Source organism: Sardina pilchardus, chromosome 4 (genome assembly GCF_963854185.1).
Source record: "Sardina pilchardus chromosome 4, fSarPil1.1, whole genome shotgun sequence".
In the NCBI taxonomy this organism is placed as follows: Eukaryota; Metazoa; Chordata; class Actinopteri; order Clupeiformes; family Clupeidae; genus Sardina; species Sardina pilchardus.
In genome coordinates, this window is record NC_084997.1 from 18,137,703 (window position 1) to 18,159,364 (window position 21,662).

The 21,662-nt window shown below is 47.2% G+C and overlaps 1 protein-coding gene across 1 annotated transcript in view; it reads right to left on the reverse strand.

Annotated features, from left to right (window-relative positions):
* Positions 1-21,662, reverse strand: part of acvr2aa (activin A receptor type 2Aa) — a 37,123-nt gene that overhangs the window by 7,533 nt on the left and 7,928 nt on the right. Inside the window, exons 2-9 of the mRNA XM_062534411.1 lie at positions 18,020-18,230; positions 15,865-15,968; positions 11,259-11,413; positions 3,629-3,772; positions 3,062-3,205; positions 1,822-1,967; positions 874-988; positions 155-293 (exon numbers count right to left, since the gene is read on the reverse strand). Of these exons, the coding sequence (XP_062390395.1) occupies positions 155-293; positions 874-988; positions 1,822-1,967; positions 3,062-3,205; positions 3,629-3,772; positions 11,259-11,413; positions 15,865-15,968; positions 18,020-18,230 (1,158 nt within the window). The remainder of the gene's footprint in view (positions 1-154; positions 294-873; positions 989-1,821; positions 1,968-3,061; positions 3,206-3,628; positions 3,773-11,258; positions 11,414-15,864; positions 15,969-18,019; positions 18,231-21,662) is intronic.

Sequence of the window (21,662 nt, forward strand, 5' to 3'; positions counted from 1 at the left end):
GTGTAGTGTGAGCGTATGTGTATGTGTGTGTGTAATGTGTGTGTGTGTGTGTGTGTGTGTGTGTGTAGTGTGAGCGTATGTGTATGTGTATGTGTGTGTGTAATGTGTGTGTGTGTGTGTGTGTGTGTGTGTGTGTGTGTGTGTGTGTTCTTACCATCAGCAGCTGTGCAGCGGGCAGCGAGCTCCCACAGCACCAGGCCCACTGCGTACATGTCTATCCTCAGGAAGGCGTCGCGCTGGAAGCTGATGGCGCCCTCTAGCGCCTCTGGAGCCATGTACCGCCGCGTCCCCACCTGCACACCGGACAGATCAGATCAGAGGCCACGTTTAGGACCACAGGTGCTGGCCTCTTCACAATTACTGGGGTTACAGGGCTCTATCTTCCCCTTGGAGTATAAGGTTCTAGCTGACATTTTTGTAAAAATGTATTTAGTTATTGACATATTCTTATTCTGTGACCCCTTAAGAAGGTGAGGTGTTTCTTGTAGTTGTAGTATGCATTTTTGGACATTATAACTCAAGGTTTGTTCTGCTAAGCTGTATAACTCTATGGAATTCTAAAACTTTGAAACTCAATATCTCAGAAGAACGCAGATAGAACCATATAATTCTAATTCTTCGTCTGTAATTCTTTGTTAAATTGTTTTGCTCAATACACTGGTGCTACAGAGGTTGATAGTTTCGTAGCACAATCCACCTAATCATCCACAGATTGATTTTTTTGTAGCACGTGTTACACTCCCCCCTCCACCCCCCATACAGTATTGGCCACAACTATGTGCAAGAATGAGACAAGCACAACATCCATACTCGGGTCTCGGGTGTTTCGACCCTAAGCAACTCTCGGTGGCTGAAGCTTTTTGGAGTTCTCACCTGTCCGTGTGTCTCTCCAGCTGACTTGCCGGCCTCGAACTTCAGGGCCAGGCCAAAGTCTGCGATGCAGGCAGTCAGGTTGGACTTGATCAGCACGTTCTTGCTCTTGATGTCTCTGTGTGTGTGTATTGGGGGGGGGGGGGGGGTGGTGGGGCAGAGGGACATGAGTAGACTGCAACAGCACGACAAAAGGCCAATTAAGCATGTGAGTTGTCTGCCATTTGAGCCTGCCCTCTTAAGGCAGAGCGATTTAAGTGCGACCACTGACGAGGCGAAAGGCACAAACAGTGTGAGCGCTACTTGAATGCCAGGTCTTGGCACTAAAACCAATTTGTCTGGAAATTGCTCAGAAAAATACCCCGCTGCCACACAAAGTGGTCGACCAAGGTGCCGTGGTATACCACTCCATTTCTTTAAGTGTTCTGTGCTGGCTTCACCATATTAAAAATAAATCTAATTTCTAATGCATGCTACCATGACATTTACAAAGAGAAGTGACTCAAAAGGATAATTTTGGGGCTTACGCAAGAAAAAGTAAGAAGAAAGAGGTCTTTAGCTGAAGCTCTGTAATATCATACACTGTACCACAGTAAGTTGTTTCTGGATTTTTTTTCCCAAATTCAAATACCCCTAAATGCAATATTTTGTTAATACTTGTGCGTACAATAAAATAGTTTTTACAGCTTCCTCCTCTCTAGAAATCCTTAATGATAAACAACATTATGTTCAGTCAATGTCAATATCTATGTCCGGTGATGCAGAGGTCGAAATGGTACATGTAACGTGGTGTGTGTTTTGTGTGGGTGCTGTGGAATGTTGAGTGCTGTGTGAGTGTTGCATATGATAGGCGTGTACGTAGGAGAACTGGACAGGGACTGATGCTTTTACACACGTGAAGTTCCTCATGGAAAAATAAAGGGAATTGAACTGAATTACTGAGGGACTGACCGGTGAGCAACGGCAGGCTTGTGGCCATCTCTCAGTCCTGAAACGTCAGCATGCAGGTAGGCCAGTCCACGGACCATGGTCTGAGTAATATGGCACAACTCGTTCCAGGACACCACATTGGCCTTCAGATAGTCAGTCAAAGAGCCCTGAGAAACAAGAAGGTGGACCCAAATTAGTACATAATCACACTATTACAGGAATCACAAAAAAATGCTAAATGCATTTGATCATTCCACAACTGACTGTACAGTTGGGAGGCCTGTACAGTAACTGTGGTTGGAGGCGAATCACCACTAGGGGGCAGAAAAGAGCACTCAGTCAGGCCCAGGTTGTTTGAGGCCTTGTTGTTGTTGTGGGCACTGAACTTGAGCCAGGTAAAGGTCTCTGTTCTTGTTGCTGTATGTAGAGTTGACTTAAAATACAGTACCCCTATTGAAAAGATCCAGTGCAGTGGTAATATGACCTGGTCAGGCTAGGTCTGAAGCTAAATCCCAGTTAAGACAGTTGGCAGTTGGCAGTTTAAGAGAAGCTTTGTGATATGGCCACTGAAATAACAATGCTATGAAAGTCACTGTTGGGTCTGTTCTTCTGAAAATTCTTTTTTTCGTTTTGTGAGTGACTCCACTGGTTCACATATTAAATTACATGTTAAAACATTCCTCAACCCATAAATGTCCGTAGAGGCCGCAAAGGGTAAAAGTTCAACAGGAAGTGAAACTGGGAGGGTCATAATTGACCAGCAGACACATGTTTCACTAAAGACAAGCACACAGGCCCAAAACCTGTTAAAGCCACAGGAAAATTACCCAGCAGGATTACTCTTCCTTGTTTTAACCTACGCTTAAATTGCTTAGGTTGCCTTCCCATAAGTTACTTAGATTTGTGTATTATGCCTTGTGTCACTTGATAATGGCTGTAATTGCGTTCTCCACGGGCCTTATGACTTCCATCGGTCAGGTGATGCGAGTTGGGCCGAGGGCAGAGTGACCAGGAAGCCTCCCAGCGCAGCCTTTGTGAAACAGCGGCCTGATTCAATTAGGCCGAAATGAGCCTCACTCAAAGTAATTCAATGAGTAAAACCAACAGGGCGAGATGGGAGTCGAGCCACAGGGAAAGTCAAAAGGCTTTGCTTAATATCACCCCTCCGCAGCTCTTAAGACAAGGAGAGGGAGAAGTCACGCAAAGGAGGAGGGGGGGTGCATTTTAGGGGGCGAAAGAGAAACGAGAACGAGAAACTCACCTTCTCGTGGTAGGCGGTGATCAGCCACAGCTCGATGTCCAGGTTGCTCCCTCTCTTCTCGGCCCCGATGAAGTGCAGCAGGTTCTCGTGCCGCATGCCGGGCAAGGTGTAGATCTCAAACTCATTCTGCCACGACTGCTTGTCCTGGAGGAAGAAAAAAAAAAAAACGCACACGCGCAGAACGCGGAAATTACCTCGTGTAACGCCAAGCCGAGACAATGTAGACACCCGCAACATCTTTTCAAAATTAGCACATGAAATTAATGTGAATAGAAAGCCATGGTGATTACTAGGCTACTGCTCAAAGGAGTGCGCCAAGCCTGTTATCTAACACAGGGCAAAATAGGTTAACATTCACCGAGATGTGAAAATATTACAGTAGATTATGGCCAAGGTGCATAAGAACACAAATGTAAGCTCATTTTGGAATTTGTGCCAATTCATAGGAAGGCTGCAAAGAGGCTGCGTAATTAGCCCAGTAATTGTGCTGGCGGATTAGCCTGGCAGGCTTAGCGCCGCGGCTTTGGAGCCTGTGACCTGCGAGGAGTGAGGACGGGCCTCCCCTACCTGAATGGGAAAGATCTTGACGGCGACGTAATCGCTGAGCAGCTGGGCCTTCCACACGCAGCCGAAGCGCCCCCTGGCTTTGATTTCGATCAACTGCAGCGGCTTCTGCCCCAGGATGGGGGAGGGGGGCATGGGCCCTGGATCCTGGATGAGCGAGAGCGAGAGAGAGAGAGAGATGCAGAGGAGGGGAGAGAGAAAAGAGAGAAATTAAGGGGTGGTTCTCAGTGATGCTGGGTCTGTGGCCATCTCTGTGCACAATCTGCATGGAGAGAGATATGGCTGAAGCTGCCATCACTGGTGCAGTATGGTGGTGGTGGTGGTGGTGGTGAGGGCCTTCCTTTAAACCGAGAGACAAGAGAGAGAGAAGAGCAGAGATGTGGAGCTGAGAGAGAGAGAGAGCGAGAGCGAGAGCGAGAGCGAGAGAGAGAGAGAGAGAGAGAGAGAGAGCGGGGGGCGGGGGTATTTTCACTGGTGCTGAGCTTCATAAAGCTCTGACAGAAGGGGCTTATGGGAGTTGAAGTCCTGAGCTTGTTAAATATAATCCATAACTACTGCCTGTGGACTACTGGGTGGATAGAGGCTGACCTAGTTTACAGGCATGAGCTGGCTGGCTGCGAGAGGGAGTGGGGGGGGGGGGGATGGGGGGCGGCGGAGAGGGGGCTTTTACAGCACTGGGATCACTGGGGGAAGAGCGCAACAATAGCGCGCCGCTGACCACGGTACGGCGCGCTGGCACCGAGCACAAGGATGACCTTTGCGAGCGTCCGCCTTGTTAGGGCGGCCATTGTGCCTCCGGCCCCTGCTCGCTCGCTCGCTCGCTCGCTGGCCGGCCGCGGCGTGTGAACGCGACCCGAACACACCTACTCTGACCTTTTCCTAGCCCATTCCTTTCCCGTCAGCAAAATAACTCTGGGAGGCGCTTCCTAAGCCTGCTGGGGCCGTTTCGCTCCCTTATCAAACCAAAGCAAAAAATCCCTGCTTTGGAGCTCTGCGTCAAGCGGTACTCGTGGTGCCGGCAGGCTTCAGATATCACTGCGTGCACCATATACACAGATTTTTTTCAGTCTATACATCATGGACTCTATTAGGTATTATTATTATTGGGTAGGAGGACTTCCAGCAGTGAGGATGGAGAAGGGGCTATAAGAGCACCTTCATTAGGCAAGCGAGCTGCCATGGACGTGGGCGTTAATGGCTACCAAGCTGTGTGTGTGTGTGTGTGTGTGTACATGTTTGAGTGACGGATCGAAAGGAATGAGAAGTGAAACACAGAGAAAAAACGAGTGCGAGTACAACAGTGAGAGAGTAAAATGAGGAGAGGGAAAGAGAGAGGCAGAGAGAGGAGAGAGAGCAGAGAGAAAGATAGAGAGAAAGAGAGAGAGAGAAAGAAAGCGAGAGAGAAAGCGAGACAGAGAAAGAGAGAATGGAGAGGTACAGAAGTGCGTGAGGGCAAAACATCCATCATGCTATGGTGGAACGCCCACCTAGGAGAGCACAATGGGGGAATATTTGTGAAATTGCACCATGCAGTAGCACAGTAGCTACCCTCAGGACTGTATCATGGGAGGAGAGGGAGCGCGAGCGAGAGAGAGAGTGAGAAAAAAAGAGAGTGAAAGAGCGAGCGCGCAAGAGAGAGAGGTTGGTTGCAGAGCCTGAGGGAGAGGCACAGAAATACCAACCCACACCCACTATCCATCGTTCTTGCTATCCCACACACACACACACACACACACATACTTACTCACTCAATCACACACACACGCTCGCCCACTCTCTCACTCACTCAATCACACACACACACACACACACACAACCTCTTTCTTTTTCACACACACACACACACACACACACACAGGCTCACCATCACTATTCTGGGCCATGTTTGTGTTTCCATTTGCCTGAGTGGCAGTCATTAGGTAGTTGTAAAATTTGACCACAATAGTTTTTTATGGGGAAGCCATCCCTTTGGGCTACTGATGGATGGCGTCAGGTTTATGAGGTGTTTTGCTTTCGGTGTAAATGGGGGAAACTAAACCTACTAACAGGTAACTTAACAGGGTTTTACTTCTGCTTCAGGGCCAGGAAAAGAGAGTCAGTAGAGCAATATGAAACAGTCTGAAAAGCTGATGTGTGCACACATAATTCTTTCAGGGCATGTGTGTACATATATATGTGTGTGTGTGTGTGTGTGTGTGTGTAAGAGAGAGGAAGGAAGGGGGGGGGGGGGGGGGGTAATGATCATGCTGTGTACCGTGTATGGCATCTAGCTTTGGTGCTAGTACCAACTGATTCTGCTCAGTGCTTAATAGCAGTGTGATTATTTCACACACATAGGGAAGTAAGTGTTTGTGTGATGCTGACAAAATAATTAGGTATATTGACACAAGTGACTAACAAAGTTAATATTGACCTTATTTAACCCTGAATGACTGAGGGAATTTCAGTGGCTTGAATAGGGAAAATCTAGTAGCATGAATCATATTGCATTGTGCATATCGTATGTAGGTCATTTACAGACTCTTCACTATTCATCTCTGGACCCCGCACGAGGAGCAATATTGTGGCCAACCATAAAACATCCTTATGGCATTATCGCATGCATGGTATGCAGGAATGCGTTTTTTTTGGGATGCGTCCTGTCACAATCCAACAATTTGTACGTCATACAAGCGGCTTTTAGAAAGTGAGAGGGCCTGGCAACACAAGCTGTCCAACTGACGTGCTGGACATTAGCGATATCACAACAACAACAAATAAAACAGGTTGTGGCAATGAGCTACAAAGCCTGGCCAAGCCAATGTGCTATGCGCAACACAGGCCATTGTATTTAAAATAGGATACGATTCGGTGGATTGGTATGTTTGAACACCTTCACCACTGGAAACGTGTAGGGCGCACGGAAGGAAGAGCTCATTAAATTTCGGAGCAGATCTGACTTGGGGATATCCACGAATTTTCACTTCCGTTAATGTTGTGAGATGAGGCATTTGGCCTTGCCAGAAGTCCCCGCTTTCCAAATCCTTAAAAATTGACTGTGCATCCGCATTTCATGCCGTTTACTGTTTGGAAAAAAAGTAAACGCCAAACCCTGCTGCTGCCAGTACATCCAAACATGCGCTCTCAATCGCTTCTGTCAAAGTGCATCTCCATTTTCTCCACTCTCTTTCACTCTGACACTTTGAACTCTGCCCACTAAACATTCCATGACAAATATGAATTAAACCAGTCAATCAGGTTAAGTGGACTTACAAATCTCTCACGCGCTCACGCGCTCACACACATACACACATACACACACACAGCAACAGTAAAAGATCAGTTCACAGTGGAATGTAGTCCTAAATTTGACATCATTCAGTAGGCAAAAAGAGTTGCCTAAAAGCAGCGCTAATACATCTTATACTGCAGGACCGCAGCAATCATTCCACTTGTAATGTTCTTCACATTCAGTGAGGGTGAGGCAGCCATCTTTGCATTGCATTCACCACATGCTCAGAGACGTGCACTGAATCCTTCCCTCACGAGAACATGCACTTCAATCCTGGCCTCTGGGCCTAACCACCCCAATAAGAACAAAGGAACTTACATTTATCCGTGCAAATAATAATAATAAAAAAAAACATCCTCTGTATCCAAACCATCACAAAAAGTGAGAAATCAATGTGTGGGGTGATGGCTTTCTTTTTAAAAAATGACTTTGCCTCTGGCTTTAAAGGCTCGTGATGTGAAAAAAGAAAAAAGGGTGACGAAAGAAAATGAAAGACTTAGCAAAGGAGAAAAAAAATGTATGTGCATAAATAACTGATGGGTACAAGCAGTCTTACCTCTATCATGATATGAAAGGCGTGCTAATCCAGGAGAGAAAGGCAGAAACAAAGACATTACTGTTTTTTTCATTTGAGGTGGATAATCAAAAGGTGTCACTGGGACAGCAGGTGTGTGTGTGTGTGCTTGTGTGTGTGTGTGTGTGTGTGTGTGTGTGTGTGTGTGTGTGTGTGTGTGTGTGCGTGCGCCTGCTTGTGTGTGTGTCCTGATGATTTCTCACGGCTGTTGAGAGCCCAGCATCAACTGTTCGCACTGTGCCACTGTGCCTCTTGTACTGTAGGTTCAGCGAGTGTGCTAAGCAGAGCCCTTGGCGATGGCCTTTATGACATCAAGCATTCGCTCTCCACCCGTGATGCTTCATCAGACGGTGATTCATCGCAACTCCTAATGCTTACACAGACTTTTTCCATCCTATAGCGCAGCTGAGAAAAGTCTCTGGTGTACGTGACCGTATATAGACAACTGCAGAATCGATATCATTTGTGCACAGCAGAGGGAATTTTACCTACAAAAAGGTTCATGATTGCACCATCCCCTTGAAAACATCAAAAGGTGGAAAACACCAACTTCAGAGAGTAAAAAAATCATGTATTGGTTCGATCTGTGCACTTAACAGAGGTGATCTCATCAATTAGCTGCTCTACCTGGCTGAAGAGTTGTGCTAATTAGCATCAGCTGGTTTAAGTGAGTGGTTGGCACAGGTATGTGGTAGGACTTTTACTTTCTGAAGCTTGAAGACTTTCCCACCTCTGGAAAACAACACTAGTCCTGTCCTCCAAAGTCCATTACACTGTAGGACAGTCAAAGCAGAGACATCCAAGGCAACCACGTCCAGGGAAGAGGTGGTCTACAGAGGAGGTGGTGGTGGGGGACTTCAGGCCTTACAGACACCATGACCATCAAGACAAGCAGACTAAGCAACGAGAGAAACTCTGCGTTCTCTCTCCCAGCCCTGACCTTGAGACCTTAAAGAGCCTGGGCTACATTAGGCGCACTCAGTGGTTCACGCAGCTCAGAGTAGCTGCCTGTGACCAGGCTTTTTCACTTAAAGGGTTTTAAAAGGGCAAAGAGTTGAAAACAAATGGCTAAGTCCTCAGTTGTGGAGTGAAACATTTAATAGGGTTAAAAGGCTGGGTTGGGCTAGGCACTCGTTTCTCTTCTCGCTCTCTCTTCATATTGTAAAGGTCTCTACTACGCCTCTCCACACAAAGATCCCACCAAAAAAAAAGCTGTTTTTTACTAACGCTAACACGTCTCACTCCCACTCTCTGGTTCTTAGTCATCCTGACACTCACGAGGTTATTTATGAATATACAGCACGGCAAGATCTTCTTGACTGATTGGATTGAACGAGCCATTTCATGGGTGCTGGAACACAATACAAATGCGCTGGGGCATTTTACGAACATTTCACGGCTCTATTGTACGTGCTATAATACTATTTATAGTGCATTTAGTCAAGTAGCAATTTGCCATCATACTGTACAGTGGCAAAGCGGTGTTCTGTGGCCATGGTTACCTCACTCATGATAGCAGCAGAGCCCCTTCATGTCTTTAATAGATTATTCATGAATATATAACACAGTATAAATGTTCTAGGGTATTTTACTAACACGGCATTGCTCTTTTTTACATGGTACATTACAGTTTATATATTTTAATTTGCCATCATACTACACAGTGGCAAAGCTGTGTCCTGTGGCTATGCCTATCTCTCATGCTGATAGCAGAGCCTGTGTTCATGGCCTTTCTATGTCTTTAATGAGTGTAGGGACACATCCCTCCAGAGAAACACAATGTGAAATGTGAGTTCAAGAAGCACAGCAGACCTGCTTAGGTCTCGTGGCCACATAATGCTACCGCAACCCCACATCACCCCATGGAAATACAAAAGAAGAATGATAGACACTTAATGGGGTGGGTGAGATAATGCGGAAGCCCATTTGTTTCTCACAAAGGCCAGAAAAAAAAGAAAAAAAGAAAAAAGTTCTTTGTGTCAACAGTGATAAAGTGAGTCAAGGACCTTGCCAGACAGCTGACAGTCATTTCAAATAGGGGTGTTAAACCAAGCCCCACTTGACTTGGTGATTTACAGTTTTATTATCTAGCCCTGTACTTATTTTGATTAAGAGGCCAGCACTCACGGAGCAAATAGGCAAGGTGTCTGAAAAAGAGCCCTTTCCACCCATTTTACTATTACTACGGTCTATCTCCCACACTGATTCAGATAGACAGCTGGGGAAAAAAAAAGAGGAAAAAAAAAAAACTATGCCACGTCGTGAACATGTTGGTTTCACTGGCCCAGTCCAGTCATTTCACATCACCACTTGAAGTGGAAAAACGTTTCAGCCAGGGGCATGAGAAGGACGCAAGCGGCCAACGTGAGGTCACTCGGCTTCCTGCTGAACCCTCCCGATGACGACCTCGCCGCGATGGTGTGACGTTCCCGTCACCGAGTGTCAAAAGGTGGAGGAGCTAAGCTTTTCGAGAGCCTCTTTGGAAACCCGGCTTGTCGTGGGGTCGCCCCAACCTCCAACCTCCGGGGGCTGTGGAGGGGTGAAGGGCAACGGGGAGGGGGGGGGGGATAAATCTGTAGCAACTCGAGATGCCTGCATTGCCATGACAAATCCCTCGGAAATACAGAGCATGTGCAGAACCCCACTCATAATCATGACGGCAATAAATAGCAGAGAGAGAGAGAGAGAGAGAGAGAGAGAGAGAGAGAGAGAGAGGGAGAGAGAGAGAGGGAGAGAGAGGGAGAGAGAGGGAGAGAGAGAGGAGAGGCCAGGAGGCGCGGGGAGGCGAAGGGCAGGGCGCTCTGCACTGTTCCGTGTCCTCTGCGCTCCTCGGAGAGCGTGGCGCGGCGCGGCGCTCGCCTGATGCTAAAAAGACCGCCGCTCACAGGAGGAGGCATTTAAGAAAGCCAAGAAAGCAAGAAGATAAAAATATATATATATATAACAATGAACAGGCTCAAGAGAAACACACACTCTCCATGGTGCTTAGGAGGAAGTTCAAAGTGATCAAGGACGCGTGTTGAGCACAGACGGAAAGGATGGAGAGTGAAGCAAGAGGTCTCATCCATCCATTCATTCATCCATACAGTATGTGCAGGAACGCGCAGTGCTGCTACTGCTACTACAGGTATAAGAGAGGGAGAAGGCTCAGAAAGAGCATCCTGAATGGCCTGCTCTGTGTGGACTGACTCGGTGCTTATGCAACTGATGGACATGTGTGCACGCTACAGCGAGAGAAGTGTGTGACACTGGGCACATTAGATCAACAAATTACTGTCGCTCATGTCAATAGGAGCTGCCACTCACAGGGCCCAGCTGTCTCCGAGACATGCAATGGCAGGATGTAGAGGCTACGCTTAGGGCACACGAAAAAAAGGAAAAGAGGAATGCACACACACACACACACTCTGTCTCTCTCTCTCACACACACACTCTGTCACTCTGTCTCTCTCTCTCACACACACACACACACACACGTATGCACGCACACAGGCAGTTGTACACTCAGAGTTGCATGTTAGGGAAGAGCGTTACACGGAAAACCTGGGGTGCATTTTTGGCACCTGTCAGGTTTAAGAATTGTAGCCTTTGAGGGCCAGAACTCTCATCTTAAAACAGGTCACGAAAGGCAGGAGTCCATTATAACAAACACCACTCGGAAATTCAATTCGAGCAAGGCAAACAGTGTCATTACCACAGAATTTTGTCCGTTTCAAATAGCAAAGTCGTGAGGCCCCAGAAAACTCCCCCAGAGGTGCCGTGCGGAGCGGAGGTGTGCGGTCTCTTACCTGAGTGGGCACCAGCGCTGGTGGGTAGGCCAGCTTGTGATGCCGGTACATCCAGAAGGAGAACAGGATGATGGCAGCGATGCCCATTATGGGCACCAGGGAGTAGAGCACTGTGCTGAAGGGTGGAGACTTCGGTTGGAAGGGGTTGAATGTGGCTGTATGGAAGAAAGAAGGGATGAGGAACAGAGAGAAAAAGGGAAGAGGGTGATGGAGGGGAAGAAAAAAGAGGTGGAGAGGAATGTCAAAACAGGTAGTTTCAGGCCAGATCTTGATAATAACAACAAAAAAATGAGAAAAAGGTGCACAGTGCAAACACACGGCAGAGACTGATACCGGACACTGATTTTTATCATTGACACCCTCCCGGAAGAAGAGCCCAGAAGCTACTGCTATGCATCGGAATAACAACAACAAACAACATTATGGCAAATTGTTGTGAGGTTGTTGTTTCTCAAACTATGAAACTGAGCCTAGGCATAACATAACAAAAATGGAGTAATTTGATTTTGAAAGTGTTCTTTTTTTTTTCTTTCTAAATGGCGAATGTGAGCTCACACTATTCAGGCATGTTGAATCCATTGCCAAGTCTTAAAAAAAAAAAAAAAAGAGAGAGAGAGAGAGAGAGAGCGCATATTTTGAAAACAAAATCCACTGTTTGCCTGAGCCAGCTTAAATTTGAGAGAGCTTGTTATTTTGATTACGTGGGGAGGGGGGTATTTCTGCCCCAGCGTGAGAGGCTGCCAGAGGAGCGGAGGAGGCTCCCGCACGCACACACAATCCAGCACTGTTCCCCCAGCCCAGCAAATCCATTCAGCTAAAGCTGTTTGCAAGAGGAGACAGCGTCCTGTTCAATGAGTGTGAGGCCCCATCTCTCTCTCTTCTCTCTCTCTCGCTCGTCTCTCTCTCTCTCTCTCGTCTCTCTCTCGCTCTCTCTCTTTCGTTCACTCTTTCTCTCTCTCTCTTTCGCTCACTCTCTCTCTCTTTCCCTCACCCCTCTCTCTTCATCTTTATCCCGCTTCCCTCACTCTCATCCTCCATCTTGTTCCCCCCGTCTCGTGTCTTTCATTTTACCTCTCTATCGGCTCCCCAACTCCCCATTTCATGCTATACTGTAGGTCATGCTATATGCTATATGTTTACCTGTATTGCTATATTGTTGCTATTATGATTATTGCTATTTTATGCTATATGTTTACCAAACTATTGCTATATTGTTGCTATTATGATTATTGCTATTTTATGCTATATGTTTACCAAATTATTGCTATATTGTTGTTATGATTATTGCTTCATTCCATGTGTCGGTCTCTGTCCCTTCATCTCTAACCCCCACCCCCATTCACCTCTCCTTTTTGCATCCTACAAAAAATCTATCCCCCTTTCTTTTTCCGTTCTCTCGCTCCTCCTGCTTCTCTCTCTCTCCCCCTCGTTGCACGCCAGTCGTGAGCGGGCACTCCGTGCCAGAGATAAGATTTGACTGCTCCCACGTGGCCACCGCCGTGGCCTCGCCACTCTAATCTCACCCGGCGCTCGTGCCACCACGCCGTACTTCCCCCACTCCTCTCTCTCTCTCTCTCTTCTCTCCTCTCTCCATCGCTCCTCCCTCTCCCTCTCTCTCTCTCTCTCTCTCTCCCCCTCTCCCTATGCTAGGATGTGTGCAGTTCGCCTCATCTGACCCTGGGTACTGTAGTACATGGCATGGTTAAGGTTGATTTCTGTTTCCTTTTCCACATCCCCCCATCTTTAAAGCCCTGGTCATAATGCAACTGCAACCTCTCCCTTTCTCTCTCTCTCTCTCTCCCTCTCTTTCTCTCCCTCTCTTGTTTCTCTCTTGCCAGCGTTCCATTTAAGCTGGATGTGGGTTAAGGACCCCGGATTAGCCCATGTGAGCTGAAAAATACAACCATCCAACCCCTCCTCCATCTCTCCCTCTCCCCTTGCACTCAACCAAAACCTCTCTGCCCCTCCCCCACACCCTCACTCTCCGGGGCATTAGGATTGCCACACTGTACACAGGCACACACACGCACACACACGCACACATGCGCACACACACACACACACACACACACACACACACACACACCGCACTCAAGCATGAAACTTCCACGGTCACAAGGTCATGTAAGCCCCTCCCCCCGCTCTCTCGCTCACACACACACACAAACACACACACTCACACACACACACACATACACACACACGTGCGTGTATACACTCTCTCGCACACACACAGTTTGTTGCTAGGTAAAAAAGAAGAGGGCTGTGTGTCTCACATCTCTTTGGGGGTGGGGGTGACGCTTCTACATCCAGGGCATTCCGAACGCAGTGACTCAATGCTGGAAATAGGTCTTCCATTGCATAAGTCAGACCCCCCACCACTGACGACAAAATCCTCAACCCCCTGCCTCTCAGGCTTGCAGAAATGAAAACATTTGCCCGTGGTTGGCACTTTCAACGATGAGAGAATTGGTGTGTGCAGTCCTCATCTACCCCCCCCCCCCCCCCCTTCCCCCCTTTTTTTTGGGAGGTTGGTCGTAAGAGGGAGATCTAAAAATAACTAAAAGCTACACGTAACAAAACCGGGGTAAAAAAAACCCCTCTAGAATGGAAAAAAAAAAAAAGAATCACTTCATTCCCCTGTCCACTAGCCTCTAAAGAGGGCGCGCCGTGCATATTGCCATGGACGACTGACCAATGTCACAACGAGTCAAAACTCACGAACACCTCCTCCACCCCTCATTTCACTAAGAGGATGTTTAACAGTGTGGCTGGTTAGCTCAGCAGAGATAAAGCTGGCAGATCCGCTCTGGTAATCTGGGAGACACGGCAATCTCTGCTGCTCTGGGCACAAGGCGTGCCATGGGGGCACGCGAGCCTGGCGTGGCGAAGGAGCGCGGCAGCTCACACTGCACCGCCCCCCCCCCCCCCAGTCGCTATCGCTCACACCGGCTATCTCCCGATACTGTGCTGTCAGCTAATGTGCTGTTACATTCCATTCCTGGTCCAAGTGTAGAAGAAGATTGTGGTGGTGGTGGTGGTGGTGGTGGTGGTGCTGAGGGGTGGGGGGCGGGGGATGCCGTCGTGTTTAAACTGCATATGACCGGTGCAGTGTGCATAAAATTAAAATTCTCTGAGCATAATAAATGTGTCCTCTGGTGTTTTCAGATGGAGGGGGGGGGGTTGGGGGGGTGGGTGTGGAAATGATCCCAGCAGGATGCTTTCATGACCACAATCTGGTTGTGTAGCACTGCACAACCACCTAGAGGGAAACGGGCATGGCTGATGGTTGATGCCACCACCACAATAACCGCAGTCACACATCCCTTCAAAAGCCAAGCCATGCCATGCCATGCCAGCTTCGCTCGTCCCGGTGAAACCTGCTTTTTTCCCCTCCCCTACCTCCCCCACCTTCCTCTTCTCTAGCCAATGCCGCTAGCACCGCCGCTGCTGCTGCTGTTGTTGCTGTTGTGTTGGGGCTCCTACAGTGGATTTGTGCGCAGCGGAGCTATCTTTCCCCCCCGAGGGAGAGCTCAGAGAGAAAAAGGGCTTGTGCACAGTGCCGGGCGCGCTGAGGTGCAACGGCATCGGCATGCACAGAGGGGAGCGGCGCGCGGGCTCGGCAAAGAGAGCGCTGAGTGACAGCAGTCGGCTTTTCATCCATCATCCCCACTTAAAAGGGCGCTTACTGTCAGCCAGGAGAAGAGTGAAGTGACACTGTATAGTGTGTAGAAAGCATTCCAATCCGCTGACATCATTGTTCCGGATTTAACGCCAAAACAACAGGGACGGCTTCTTTCTTTTTTTCCATTCGGGCTTCACGCATAACGTATCGTATTCACAGACAAGCGTGGAGAATTTCATGGAATGGGAAAAAACATCAAATAGTGCGTCCTCGGGGCCAAATGACAATGCCTTTTATCTGTCGTTCCCTCATAGTGCATTATTAAGCAGTCAAACATACCTACGACTATACAGTATTATGCAATTAAATCCTTCGGCTAGAAAGAGAGCGAGAATCCTGGTAGAAATGGCAAAACGTGTTCTCTTTGAAAGTGAGAAATGGGCTTATGCATGGCTAGTAAACCAGCACAGATGCAGGGACGTTTCTGTGTCAAAAAGTATATGAAAAGCGAAAAAAAAAAGTCCACAAGCACGCTCATAATTCTGCTGTATTCAGCTTCATATTTCTTGATGTTACAATCCTTGTAATGGGGGGGGGGGGGGGGGGGGGGTGTTGCTACCTGATCAGCAGCTGGTCTATTTTTGAGCTCAGACTGACACCTATAAACTCCAATCCAGACCTAAAGGCTACCCCTGGTGGTTTCAAGCAATGCTAGCCTTTCCGGCTAACGTCTACCAGACTTAACCACCTACAAGCCCACCTGATATAATCCATGTGCATTCTCCCCATCTCTAAACACTAATATTTGTGGTTAAGTTTCAGAGTTCAGGATGATCTCAGAGACCGTTTCTTTTTCAGTAAAAAGGGTTGAAACTGTGCAAAAAGTGACAGAAAAGTACACCAATTGTGTGTACACTGTGCATGCACATGACCACGCAACAAAACTAAAGAGGACGTGAGAACAAAAGTCATGCTGCTTACGTGGAACCGTATCAGGGTTATAGTAGAACTTTTCATTGCACAGGTTCCCCTCACAGCAGCAGAAGAAGACGTCCTTCACCTCTCTCCTCTCCACACACTCCGTGCTGGGGGGGCAAAAAAACAACAACAACAGGGTTACGTTCCATAAGGAAGGGAGGGGGTCAAGTTAAAGTTGGGCTCTGTAAGGCCTTCAGACACGTCCATGTTATAAAAACTGACTGCATACATGCGTATATACATAACACATAAACCATACATTTCCAAAAGATGATTTTATATTTAACTTTAAGCATGTGTTCTAATACTTTTGGAGGGCACTGTATATACATAACACATAAACCGTACACTCTGACTCTCGGCCATGCATGCCCCCTCTGGATAAAGGCATCTGCTGAAAAACGTCATTGTACGCCTGTTCATCCACACAGCCTGCTTAACCCACACATCTGCACCCCGCAGGCCCTCTCATTGTGGTTGTTTGGGCTCCCTGTCAGAACATGATGCCTGCTATCAAGCTGCCATCTTGCAGTTTGCCGTTTCTGTCTATGAGACCTTGGCATTTTCATAAAAGAGCCATAAAGAATTGAAATAAAGAGGAAATAAAAGAAATAAAGGGAGAGCGGGCGAGAGACATGAAGCTTTCTGTCAAAAGAGATGACACATGACTCAGTACTGATACACCCAGACACAGATAAACACACACACACACATAAACAGGAGTGCAAACATTATGAGCATGTGTGTACGTTTGAGAAAGCGAGAAGAAAGGCGAGCTGCTGTGTCGTGTGCTGCTCGAAAAAAAACCCACACGCCGCTCGCCGAAGCTACCTGGAGCCACGACATGGCAGCGCGCCGGCCCTGTTCCAAAAAAACAAATCGATCCGGTTACGACAGGCGGCAGGTAAACAGGTTCAACGGCATGCTGGAACAAGCGCTCTGAGCTACAGCGTGTTGTTGCTCTTTGAGCAACGGGCGCCTGGCACGCCATGTGTACTCGGAGAGAGAAGAAGGCTCTTGTCCCTGTGAGCAGGAACTGCCTCTCTTTGACAAGTGTGAAGGACGGCCCAGATGGGTTGATAAAACATGAGAGATGGATCGCTAGCCTACAGCCGGGGTCAATGCAAAGAGCAACATGATCCCAGGTATAGGAAATTGACTAAAAAAAAAAACCCTGCTAAACTGCAACGTGTAACACAAGTATGCTGACTTTCATGATTTAAGATACGAAGGACAGAGCAAAAAAAGCTGAAAGGTTACAGGCCAGGTCTCGGAGTCTTTTTCCTATCAACTGTGGTCATTACTAATTCAACAATACACTGCAAATGTGCAAACATACTTGCCAAGTTTTTAGGGCTCTTCAGCATCAAAGGTTAATGCATGACGCCTAGATTTTACTCGGCCCACTTTGGGTTTATTCAGTTCAATTCAGTGGACTTAACGTGTATAAAAGTTATGTAAAAATCACACAAACTCCCCTTTGTGAATGTACAGTATACCATACCAAACAGGGTGCACTCATTGACACAAACAGGGTGTGCGTTTGTTTACTCACATACTTTCTTAAATCAAACAGGCAACGTGATTCAGCAGGACTGCCAAGGAAGGTGACGATGCGTGTACACATGCACAGACCTCACATATAATGAACCCTTTCATAGATAACAACCTTTTGAGAGAAAGGTTGCCCAGTGCTTGGCTTCAGTGCGGAAAACAGCTTAGAGAGTCAACATACACAAAAGTGGGTACACAAACGGAGCACAAACCTCATCATGTGGTTTATTGCATGGACACTTATCAGCCCATTGCCTCTAGGATTCACATCAGTGTGTGTGTTCGAGGTGATGTATTTGTGTGCTGTGCAAACACTGCCGAACATATTATCTCCTCCGAATTTCACTATAGCAACCAGATCACACTGTACGGCGGAGCACTTAGTAGCCTATGGCTTAATCATTACATGTAACACAACATGGGGTCTTTTATTACCGCTGTTAATAATAGATTATCAGTTTTTTAAGTATATTCTCAGCAAAGCCTTTCTGCTTCCCCATTTTGATTTCCTCCCGCCTTCACAGGCGCGAAAAACTCCCACGTTCTCTTGCAATAGCTTTTCCGGCGGACGGAGACTTTATAACGTGCCGAGCCTGGAGTTTACCTGTCGTAGCAGCTAACGTCGTCCAGCCAGCAGCCTTGCTTGTAGAGCTCCACCGTGCCCGAGATGTTCTTCCAGGTGGCGTAGCAGTGCACCCGCTTGTCGTTCTCCCCCACGCACTGCTTCACCGTCGTCCGGTTGCTGCGGCTCTCGGCGATCGGGTGGTAGCTGTAGCTCATACATTCCTGTGTCTCCGAACGTCCGAGGATGGCACCTACGGAGTTGAAAGGGGGGGCATAAGGAAGAGGGGGGGGAGTGAGTGAGGACTCCATGAGTGAGTCATCTTCTTTATACAAAAGGAAATGAAGGACGCTGGATGCCCGCGTGGCGTGCGAAGCCTTTCACGGAACAGACCGGCACGGACTCGGACGCGAGTGGATATTTACATGAAGGCCGTTGGATGTAGCGATCGCATTTAACAAGTAACACACCACACAACCACAGGCCTCTGACTCTGATATCACACAGACACACTCACACACACACACGCACGCACGACACCTGCTAGCGTGTTTTGAGTAATCTGCTACCGTTCTCTCATCTCTGGCCCCAATATTAGATTCCGACACGCTACAGGGCTCCGTGTCAAAACCCCTCTGCCAGCTGGTGATGTGACCACTGGCTAAGCTCATGTTACTTTACATTAGCACAAAACCGAGCAGCGTTTGTGGAGAGCGAGGCCTCTCCCCGTGGACCCAGCATGGGCCTCCTTCGTCGGGATTGAAATTCAATCTCTTGATTAGCCAAATCAAATCTGGTGGCATCAGAATGCCCGCTCGTGAGGTGAGCTTTTTAGCTGGCTCCTGTGGCAACAGAGGTATGTTTAAAGCAGCATTATCGCTTTAGCTGCGAGCAGGACATCCTGTTAAATTAAAACATCAAAGAGGTTAAGGAAGCCATCAGAGAGATAAGTGACCTTAGTGCACATGACTTCCTCTTTACCTTATGCTAAAACACACAGATAAGAACAAAGATACAAATGGCCCCTGCCATTGTGCAAGTCATGAAGATGGGCCATCACACTGTGCCTTTGGTCTACAAGAGCAATAGGCTCAAGAGCTGTCTCTGTGTGTGTGTGTGTGTGTGTGTGTGTGTGTGTGTTGAAAATCCCTAACAACCGATCAAACTGCATTTGTGCACGTTTTTGGGGCCCGCGTTGGTCATGCCGCCTCGGTACTTCAGTAGCGGTCCTGTTCTGTGGTTACATAAAGCTCAAAAGCCTGTGTACAGAGTGCAGCTGAGGCTGCTGAAACAATGTCAAATATGCCTCTACCAGCACCACTTCCCCCTTTTGTAAAGTACTACAGTTCTGAGATGAGGAGATAGCCGTTTAGACATTTTTGCCTACTCTTCTTATCTTAAAATGAGGAGGGGGGGGGGTTATTAAAAGTGGTGTGACGTAACCACATGTTTATTTTCCAGGAAAGATAAGAGAAAGGAAAAACATTCAATTTCTGCATATTTGGTCAGAAACTGCGACTGCGGTCAGCACGCAAACATGTAATAGAAACCAATGACGTGGGCGGACAATAGTTTAGACAATCACCTACCGCGCTTACCGCAAGCAAACAACAGCGGTGGAAGGAATGTTAAGTAGCTTGCAGTACATAGTTTGAATGATATCATTGTTAGTCAAGTATTTTCCTCTGTGCTTTGGTGTGGTTTTTGCACGCTATAGATGAGCCATCATTTATATTAATGGCCAAGACCAAAGCACACTTCATCATTTGAAGCATTCCAGACAAAGCCCATCACATCTTCCATTTGTACTAGACCCACTTGTACTATGAATATTATTGCAATAGACAGCAAGTTCTAAGGCCTGGAATCTGGAATTCAGAATCTGGAAGCCACACAGGCACACAGGTCGACTGAGGACCACCAGGACTATGAGGCACCAGCCATGGAGGGTGGAGGGGGGGGGGTGCATCTTCGCCTAAGAGACCTGCATAAGATAAGCCGTTTGCTTGGAAGATATCTAGAGAAGGCCTTGTAATATGCACTCGCAACGGCTCTTCCACAAATAAAGGTGAGGATATGGAACACATTTCGGATAAGATCCATGAAATCCATCCTTGTGGCTGTTCCACTTATTCTGTTTTGCTAGCATATAAAAAATACCTTTAAATCAAGCCTTTTTCTTCCCTTTTTGATATCTATTAGCAACCATATTGGTTGCTCATATTATTATTAGGACACGCTTGACAAAATTGCCAACAGCAAATTAATACAGAGAGTAGGCAATTCCATATTCAACATCATATAATAATATACTCTATTGTGCCTTATTGAAAAAGATTGGCTAATATAGCATTAGGCCTTTTACCCATATCAAACAACAAGTGCACAGCAGAGGAAACAGAACATAGCCTAAATCAGTGACTTGTGGGCACTAAACTGTGAAAACTTTGTTTTTATTTCAGCATTTTGCTAACCTATTGTGGTTGTTACCTAATCTTTCCCTGAAGAGAAATACTGTCAAGGGCAGTTCAAAGTGCCCACTTCATTCAGATACCACTGAACGGCACACTCATGAAAAATTATGGCAAAATGGCTCATTAAAAACCAAATGGCGCAATCAAGTCAATGGGAGTGTGTACTATGTCAATTATTTTGGGAAGAATTAATTTGCTAATTGCCCCTTGGTAGGAATAAATCCAGAGGGATTATCTGCAGAGACACAAGTCGCCATTATTAGGATTACAGGGAATCTGCTGGAATTACTGTCACAACCGCACCAAGGAGTGGAGTGGCTCCCGAAGATGTGCATCGACCCCGCTCACGCTGCTCCCTCGCTACAGTACGCCTCCGAAACTGGGCCAACAGCTGAGATCAAACAAACACCCTCCCCACCTCCCCCCTCCTCCTCCTGCATTTTACGTGAAACAACTATGCCTCTCCTTCCGAGCTGTCACTCATGCGCTGCTCGGGGTCGAACCCTGAGCCCAGAGAGACCTTCAGCCTGCAGCGCTGAAGGCAATCTATGTGGACTGGCACTGGGGCTGCCATGCTGGCAAGGGCAGGGCTAAGTGAATCTTAACCCAAGGTCTGAGCGTGGAGGGGAGAGAGAGTCGCTATTCCGAGCGCAAGGGCTGCTTAAGGAGCGACCACTGAGCTCGGTGGAGGTTCAAGGTCATATGAGGTACCACAGGCCAAGATGTGGTCCTAGTCCCCGATGAACACACTAAACAACTCGGCAGCTACAGCCACTAACCTACAGCTATGTCCTTGATGTTCCCACTGACAGGCAGACAGACAGACATCACTGTTTATTAGCTGATTAATTAATAAAGGAAACGATGCGTTTATTTATTTACCAAATTATGTTTTCTTAATAATGGAGTGATTCGATTTCAGATGGACTCATTTGAAACCCTCTATTTAGCCTTTTCATACGTGAATGAGACAAGCAGAGTAGGACCTAAGCCTGCATATTTCATACAAGTGAAGTCACCTACAAGGTCCTGATTAGAAATGGGAGCAATCAAGGTTAATATTTTAAACCTTTTCCTGGCATATTACAATAGGTCTGTCATCGAAGAAATGAGATGGTTGCAAAATCTTTTTTTCAGTCACACAGAATTTGTGGTAATCAAGTCTGCTGTAACACATGGCTGGCGGCAACATACTGTAAGCGATCAAGATT